Genomic DNA, 8,802 nt, shown 5'->3' with positions numbered 1-8,802 from the left:
GGGGTGATTAGTTGTGCAGCGAGACATAAGCACATATAGACAGCAACAACATATACCTTATTATGTCTTTCTTGATGTGTGATAAAAAAAATGTCTAAGGTTTCTAAGTTTGGTCTAAGTTAGGGTAGCACGTATTGTGATTGATATGCTTTGGGTGTTGGAGAGAGAGAACTTACTGCTGAGGAGTCTGGGTTTCTGGCCAGGCTGATGCCATTCTCTGTCAGGTCTGTTGAAGCTGAGATGGAATAAGAGGAAGAGAAACTTCTTTAAATAATGCTCTGTTTAAAAAAAAAAAAGTATTCAAGTAACTCCACAAAATGTATTGTAAATTACTTTGTATATTAAAAGATACCCCTTAGGGTGTGCAATATTTATTTTACATTCTTGAGAGGTATAGGGAAGCGCCATGTGAGTTGAAATTCAATCCTTACCCAGGAAGTGGAGGGCATTCCGGAACAGCTGATAGGCCGACATGTGGTTGCTGACTTTGCGAGATGTGAGGAGATAGGCCAACAGCATGGAGGCCAGGAAACCACCAAAACACCCTGAACCCTGGATGAGAAAGGTTTTAATACAATTAAATCAGGTTGGGGGCGCTGTGGCGCAGCGCGCTAAGCCCCAAACATTTGGGCTTGCATGCGCAAGGGGACCCCGTTTCGAGTTTGGCCGGGGTCATTTCCCGATCCCACCCCATCTCTCTGTCCCACTCAGGCTGTCCTATCAAATAAAGGCATAAAAGCCCCTAACATTAAAAAAAAAAGAAAAAAACTTAAATCAGGTTTTAGACAAATATAAAGGGTTGCAACCCCATTCAAAGACTTTCTTAAATCAGACCAGGGAGCATTAAGAACATGCCACAATGGTTGGGGTGGTCGTCAAAAATTATTTTTCCCCCCCAGGTGGACAATTTCTAGTGCCAATGCGGGCAAAGTAGCTGTTAGTAAACAAAGAGTGGGGGAAATGCTAGTAACTAAAGATCCCCTAAAAGCACACATCAGTAATACTCCACTTGAGCAAGCACATTATAAATACATTATGTATTAAATAAGAAATAAAATAAAAAAGTAAACATTACAATAATAAAATACAAATTATTAAGTGAAATGAAAATGAAGTGGCGCCCACCTGATCCAGCTCCCTCTGCCGGAGCCACACCTTGAGGAGGGCCACGGCATCCTTGAAGGCCCCGCACTGCTCCCGTACCGCACTGAGGAACTGCAGGTGGGCTGCGGGCAGGTGATCCCCCAGCACTGTGCTGTTGTAGTGCGGGGTGGGGGCATCTGGACCTCCTTAAAAAAAAGAGAGAGCAATGGAAAAAAATAGAAAAAAAGATAGTTACGAATGGTGATCCAATCAGCGGCAGGGCCTTGGCCAGTGCTACAGGTCAACTAGAGGTCAGGAGAAACTAAATAATGCAGCGTCCAGACCAAGAGCGTACTACACTCCCTGGTAGCAGCTCTAGCAGAAGAAGTTTCGCCTTGAATTCGCTCTGGTACCACTGGTCGCGTACCCTCCATAGAGAAATAATGACTTCCGTCGCTCCGTTAGCATAGGACGCTCTTGGTCTGAACAAGGCATAACAGTGCTATGGGTTTCGTGTGACCGCCAGGCAGTGTTTTGAACACTGGCGATGGTTTGGAGGTCAGGGGGAAAAGTTTAGAAACTTATTGTTACTTATGATGTCCCAACATAGAGATTAGAGCAACTTAAACCATTGATGCCATTTGTGGGAAAAGGTACTGTCAGCCTATAAACATATAAATATCAGTTGTAATGCTCACACTACCCTGAACTTGTCAGTACCTGAGATTTTTTTCCTCAGCCTTTTCCGAGATCCTGGTCATTGTAATGGGGGCAGGTGTTTGTTAACATTTCAAAAAAACATGTTGATTTATTCCCAATAATATCCAAAAGGTTATACAAAATCAGCAGACAACTAGCAAACAGTGATAACTTTTGGGATGATATTTGGAGTGGGCCTATGTTAAGAAAGTTCTTAATGTAAACAAAGTCTGCCCCCTTTAGAATGGCTCAGATCTCGGAAAGGGCTGAGCCGAAAAATGCAGCATCACCGGATACTGATAAGTCAAGGGTAGCATGAGCAATACAACAGCATTGTCTGAAGTTATCCTTCAAAAGCTACACTGTGAGATTTTTAGTTGTTTATTTCCAGAATCCATGCTTCCCATTCACTAATGTTGCCTTTTTCATGAATACTTACCACCACCATCAAATTCTAAGTATTCATTATGACTGAGAAAAATTCACTTTTCATACATGAAAAGGGGGAGCTTCCCCATGGTCTGCCATTTTGAATTTCCAGAAATAGGCATTTTTGCTACAAAAATGACTGTACTTGCCATACTAGAAAAAATAAGTTTATTACTTAATACACTTTCACGAAAAGCTCAAATTTGGCAATGGGCAACCCATTTTCAATGAGCAGCATAGTTGCAGTACCTTTTTTGACCATTTCCTGCACAGTGTACCTTTAAGTCTAATGTAATGTAACGAAAGCCACCTGTATCACAGTATAACGCACTGGGGGAATCCCTAGGCAGTAAAGCCTGTGGTCCTCACCTAGCTGCGGGGCATCGATGCCCGTGTACCACTCGGTTCGGATCTTGTTCTTCTGCGGGTGCAGCAGCCCGGGCTTCAGGAAGTCAGGTGGTGGGCAGGCGTGGATGCGTAGCGTCACACTACCACCATCTTTACCTGTGAGGTTCAACAAACATGACTGCCTTTAAAATCACAGTGTGTGTGTGTGTGTGTATGTGTGTGTGTGTGTGTGTGTGTGTGTGTGTGTGTGTGTGTGTGTGTGTGTGTGTGTGTGTATGTGTGTGTGTGTGTGTGTGTGTACATACAGTAAATAGATCATAGCGTCACACCAGAGCCACACACTAAGAATGTAAGTACTCCATATCATACATAGAAGACATTTTATACACATATACGTATGAGGCATGTTTTCTCCAGCATTGACCCTGTCGACACGATGACTGTCAGACAGGTTTTCGCTCAAAGGAGAGTTGTTCATCTCTCAGCAGAAGGCACGTCCAGACCTACTGCACCGAGACCTGGTATTGCCAAGATGCTGATGTTGCCTAAAACCCAGTTCAGTTATGGTTTATTTGAGTAGGGACAAATACACATCATGTAGGCTGTACAACAACCTAACAGATAAGTATCATAGAATTTGTAGCCATAGGCTAATTTCCAATGCCCGTCCCTAGAAGGGTTTTTAAAGTAAAATATAAAAAACTGTTTTTATTGTTTTAAAATGCAAACTATCCATTCATCCAAGCCATTCATTTCATCTAAGAAGACAGGTAATATACATACACATACCTAATTCTATATTAATATATTAACCCCTGAGCTCTAATTGGCCTTTTAGCTAGAATTTTGAAACCCCTAATTCATTTGTCGTTTTTGTCTTTTGTGACCCTGCATATCACCCACGGCTGAGCAGGGCACCTCAACTCACAATTGCTCCAGGGAATGAATGAATGAATTATTTAATTTCTGTTCACACCATAATTTTGACTTTCAATGACATGACATGAAAAAGTAGAACAGTGTGGAGAAAAGAGTCTCCACAAGAAGCTAAATATAAGCTTATAGGCTGGGTCTGTGACTCATAACCTGTAGTTGCTGTAAATAACTGTAAGTGACTTTGGATACAAGTGTCAGTCAAATGCGAGCTAGACAGGCCCTTCCGCGGCGCAAACGGTAGGGCACTCGACTGCTACACAGCTGACCCGGGTTCGATTCCAGTCCGGGTCCTTTGTCGACCCTTCCCCATCTCTCTCTCTCCCCACTCCCTTCCTAGTGTCAATACCTTCACTGTTCTGTTAAACAAAAAGGCAAAAAGCTCAAAAATATATAAAAGCAAATGTAGGCTAGACAGAGCACCTGGAGGTGTGAGGAGCAACACAGGCCGGAGGCGGTTTCCATGGAGACAGGAATACTGCATGGTCCCCACCTCCTTGGAGGACAGGAGATGTTCAGCCAGGCCAGCCAGGTACAGGGCCCTCTTACGGGAATACCGCTGGTTGATTGCATCCATTGGGTGCAGAACATTCTGGGGAAACAGAAGCCATGCATTGCAAACATGAATAAGACCATTTTTTATTTCAATACTGTATAACACAAGAAACACCAAAAAAGCAGTCATAGAGCGCACATTTTCCTGATTTAACCCATTCCCACTCAGATGGAAGCAAAAACATAACCTCAGGTGATAATTTCACGGTTTCCAAATGTCTTTTGAATAGTTACATTCCCAACCGTATTTCCATATTCTCAGAACATCTCATACACCAATTTGAAAGCCCATCACTCATTCATTTGCTCATTTCATTTCATTTCATTTCATTTCATTTCATTTCATTTCATTTCACTCACTCACTCACTCACTCACTCACTCACTCACTCACTCACTCACTCACTCACTCACTCACTCGCCATATTCTCGAGACATCTGATACACCAGTGAATCCTATGTCATTAATTAATTTACTGATTCATTCATTCACTTACAGCAGGAATGGTAGCCATTAGGTCGACGGAGACGCGTGGCTTGGTGCAGGTGCCCAGGGGGTAGCTACCGATCAGGGTTACCGAGGCTGGGGGCTCCATGTGAAACTTGCCCTTCACTGACTTAGGGACCAAGATAAACGGCACCTCCACCTTCGATAGCCAAGTGGTGTCACTCAGCTGAGTTGCGTAGAGAAAAAAAGAAAGAAAAAGAAAAAGAGAATAGACAATATGAGATTGCATTAGAGTAGAATGGAATAGAATAGAATAACATACAAAATCTTTATTTTTATTATAAAAAGTAGGCTGTATAACTCAATGACATTTTAAACATATCCTTAGAAGTGCACGCAGCACAGTGTATACATGGGTTCTAATTTTTGTTTATAACCTGACTGCGCGAACCTAGCTGCTCAACAACTCAGCCTCTGATTGTTGGAAACCGCTGTCGGTCAAAAAATTAGCTCACGTGGTTGGCTGCCAGTGTCTTGCCCCTCCTCATCACATCATGTTGATAAACACTGAGAACCCATGTATAAAAGTGTAAATAATTTGACGGAGAAACTACACAACTATGATGAGGATGAAAGAGAGGGAATGAGACCGCTTACAGATGTCCAGTTTGTATAAGGTGCATTTATTACTCAGAACGTTGACCAGCCTTCATTGTAAATTTGTTGCGAAAGTGCTATACACAAAATTGTTGTCATTTCCTCCACCAAGGAGGGTAGGTGATCGTCCGTGTTTCTGTGTACCTTGTTTCTAAGTACATGTGCACTAGGGTTTAATCCCGGGACCCGGGATTCCCGGGAAATCTGATCAAAACAATTTCCCGTTTCCCGGGAAAGCCATGACGGGAAACCGGGAAAAAAAATTAAGTGCGTGTCTATTTGTTGTCCCAGCAACATAAGCAACAGTGCCATCTAGCAGCGGTAACACTTCAGGCTCATTTAAGCAGCAGCAGTACAGGCCCATTTCAGCAATGTCTGAGGTGCGCGGTTGACGTATTATTTCATCCGCAACCGCTTCTCAGAATTTCTAATCCACCCGCCCTAATGTTTTTTCTCCAATTTCCAAAACCGAATCCGCCCGCCATCCGCCTATTAGTTTTTAGTATTTAAGATGCCTGAGGCACATAGTCGATCGTCTTTTTCAAGCAGTGCAGGTCATTTACATCTTGCCAGCCCATGTTTAAAAAAAATCTCTAACTTATAGCAATTCCCAACTTGTCTCCACCCATCGCACAACGTGAAAGTTGAAACGTGTGGATGCTTTAATGCAGCCTAAATTTTAACAGTTTAAATACATCCAGTCCAAGCAGCACAATCGAAACTATTGGCTATCTAGCTTACAAGTTTGGATGGTATCCAATAAGACGAGTCAAGTGTCTTGCGAAGAGAATTACGTCGCGCGTGTGTGTGTGAGCGAGAGACTAGTCTCTTGGCCCAGCGATATACTGTGTCTCCCATTGCCGGACCGTTGTAGTTGACGACATCGCACGTTCGATCCCCGAGAGGGGGGAAAAAGGTGCAAGATGAGCTCTGTCACAGTGGTGCCGTGACCCGGATTGGGAGTGAGGTTTAAGGGGGAGAGTGTAACGGAGGCTAACTCGCACAAAGTTGGCTTGGAACGTTGGTAAACCTCCCTTCGATAGCCTCATACAGTCTCGTGCCGTTGGCCCGAGAGACTAGTCTCTTGTCCCAGCGGTATCGTACTGTGTCTCCCATTGCCAGACCGTTGAAGTTGACGAGATCGCACGTTCGATCCCTGAGGGGGGTGAACAGGTGCAAGATGAGCTCCGTCACACATCCAAAGTGGAAAATACACTCACCTCCACCACAGGCGTCTCTGGAACAGACTGTAGAAGCTCAGTGATCTTCAGCACGAAGGTGTCCACCATACGCTTCTTCTTCTCACTGACAACCACCTCCTTCAACAACTCTTCCATCTAATGGTAATAGGGAAGAGGGAGAAATAAATATAGCAATGTGTCGATTTCTAAACTACATGTTACAAATTCACAACATACATAAATGATATAGAGATATGCATTCTCGCTGATAACTAACACCTATTTCAGGAGTACCTCCATCTGATCATATATGGGTCAGGAAGAGAGAAACTAGCTGAAGCTATATAACACAAGCTGCATACTCGTATACAGACAATAATGCATGCATTCCCACTGATAACCACTTCTATATATCCCTCCATCAATTGATCAGAAGAGGGGCCATACGTTTGTTTATTATTTTAAACAAGCAGTATTCTGCCCGACAGATGATAGAGTTGGGCAGAGACTCCTGCTTTAGGGTCCATCAACACCAACCCTCAAACCTCAAAGAATGACACAAATGAAGTATATGGTTAACATGATGGCCTGGATGAATGGCAAGTCTTTACAGCCATCCACCGGCATCATGACATCACTACCCTACCAGACCTGGGTCTTTTTTCATGACAACACTACCCTACCAGGTCTTGGTCTTTATTCATGACAACACTACCCTACCAGGTCTAGGTCTTTTTTCATGACATCACTACCCTACCAGACCTGGGTCTTTTTTCATGACAACACTACCCTACCAGGTCTTAATTCGGCATCATCCACACTGACCTGCATCTTCAGAAGGCTGCAGTGGAACAGGCTCTCCGTCTCCTTCAGCTGGCTCAGTTCCTCCGGCGTTGGCGCCTTGTACAGTTCCTTGTTGGACACTTTCAGTGGCTTGACGATGCCAGCCTTGGAAGGCTTCGAATCGCCCTTGAGCTGTTTAGCCGGTTTCTCATCCTCATCCTGGCTGTGCTGCGACTCGGCGGACTCCACTTCCACCTACATGGCATGTCAACAACACAACATGCTTTAATTTACAACTACAGACGGATTCAATGGCTGGCTTTAATACTTGACGATATCTCTTTAGTCTTTACCACCGTTTGCATCCCTAAAGTAAGTAGGCCTACACATGATAAGAAACAAACTCAATACTGCAATGACATAACAGTAGACCAATTCAGTGCATTAGACACAGCCAGGATGTGGTTGACTAAACTGTCCGATATATATTAAAAAAAAAAATATGGCATGATGACTAAGCATAGGCAAAACACCTGTTAGCCTACTATTTAACCACCGAAAATGTGGCACAGCAGTAATATTTTATGAATCTGCATCAGCTTTGATACTTGAGGAAAGCATGGTTGGCAGGCTAAAAACTTTGAGATAAGTAAACACTGCGTTGATTTGCCGTACGCTTTACCTCTGTGTCGCCTTCCGTCAGTGTTTCCGCAACTTTCCGCTTCATCTTGTTGTCTCTTATTATTGATAATGAGAAAGTTACAAATTGTGGTTTTGAATTCAATAAAATAGACTGTGCATGGTCAATGCATTTCTCACATGCTCCGAGAAAAACTACTTCGTTGGTGAAGTTCTTCCGATTGCACACTTAGCACTTGGAAGTATGTCGCCCCCAAGTGGCTTGGAATACACAAAGACAATAAAGAACCACCATAGACTGACCTAGCCTGACATGGCCAGAGGAGACCAACGACTTTGGATTCCACCTGTATTCTCTCCAAAGATTTTTTTTCATTATTTGTTTTTTTTGTGTGTAAAAACACATCATAGACAAACATTGAAAGGTCGGGGTACAGTGCACAAATTAGGAAAAAAAACATAAATAGCCATTAAGGCAATAGTCCTTTCGGATTTTCGGCTGCTCAGTCCTTCTAGGGAGTTAAAATACAATTTTAGTTATTTTTTGAAAGTAACAAAGGATGTATTCTCTCCAAAGACGGCATCAAACAAGACGAATTGGTGACGTCATAAGTGTTTGCAGCCCCATAGAGTCATTTGACATTGTGCAACATCTACAGTGTGTGGTTTGGCGGGGCCCTATAGGCTATGACATATTACACACAATGCTGTTTCATAGTGGGGGCCCTTTCACATAGTGCAAAAAGGATTAAGTACTGAAGTACTAGAAAACCTATGATGGAGGGGGCCTATTAAAGACACACAAGATAATGCAATAAGATATTGGGATACATAATGTTTAAAAGTGATATTGAAATTGTGAGTCTTGTGCTTCAGGGTCCCCATGGGTCTTGGGCCCCCTGGGCCAGGGCCCGCTAGACCCGTTCTGTAATCTGTCCTTGGCATTGTCCCACACCCCAAAAAACTTCAACTCCTCCTCCCACACTTAGCATGCAATGTGCTACACAGATCAAACTGGTGCCAGCTCATCGTCTGCTGAGGATTTGTGT

The 8,802-nt window shown here is 43.3% G+C and overlaps 1 protein-coding gene across 1 annotated transcript in view; it reads right to left on the bottom strand.

Annotated features, from left to right (window-relative positions):
• Nucleotides 1-7,946, bottom strand: part of nol6 (nucleolar protein 6 (RNA-associated)) — a 37,817-nt gene extending 29,871 nt beyond the window's left edge. The window contains exons 1-9 of the mRNA XM_063195017.1: nucleotides 7,797-7,946; nucleotides 7,157-7,369; nucleotides 6,371-6,487; nucleotides 4,543-4,719; nucleotides 3,916-4,084; nucleotides 2,581-2,715; nucleotides 1,126-1,289; nucleotides 432-552; nucleotides 177-235 (exon numbers count right to left, since the gene is read on the bottom strand). Coding sequence (XP_063051087.1) covers nucleotides 177-235; nucleotides 432-552; nucleotides 1,126-1,289; nucleotides 2,581-2,715; nucleotides 3,916-4,084; nucleotides 4,543-4,719; nucleotides 6,371-6,487; nucleotides 7,157-7,369; nucleotides 7,797-7,841 — 1,200 coding nt within the window. The 5' untranslated portion in view covers nucleotides 7,842-7,946. The remainder of the gene's footprint in view (nucleotides 1-176; nucleotides 236-431; nucleotides 553-1,125; nucleotides 1,290-2,580; nucleotides 2,716-3,915; nucleotides 4,085-4,542; nucleotides 4,720-6,370; nucleotides 6,488-7,156; nucleotides 7,370-7,796) is intronic.
• Between the last annotated feature and the right edge of the window lie 856 nt (nucleotides 7,947-8,802).

Source organism: Engraulis encrasicolus, chromosome 3 (genome assembly GCF_034702125.1).
Source record: "Engraulis encrasicolus isolate BLACKSEA-1 chromosome 3, IST_EnEncr_1.0, whole genome shotgun sequence".
Lineage (NCBI taxonomy): Eukaryota > Metazoa > Chordata > Actinopteri > Clupeiformes > Engraulidae > Engraulis > Engraulis encrasicolus.
Note: the sequence above shows the minus strand (reverse complement) of the source record. Positions and strands in the feature narration are given on the sequence as shown.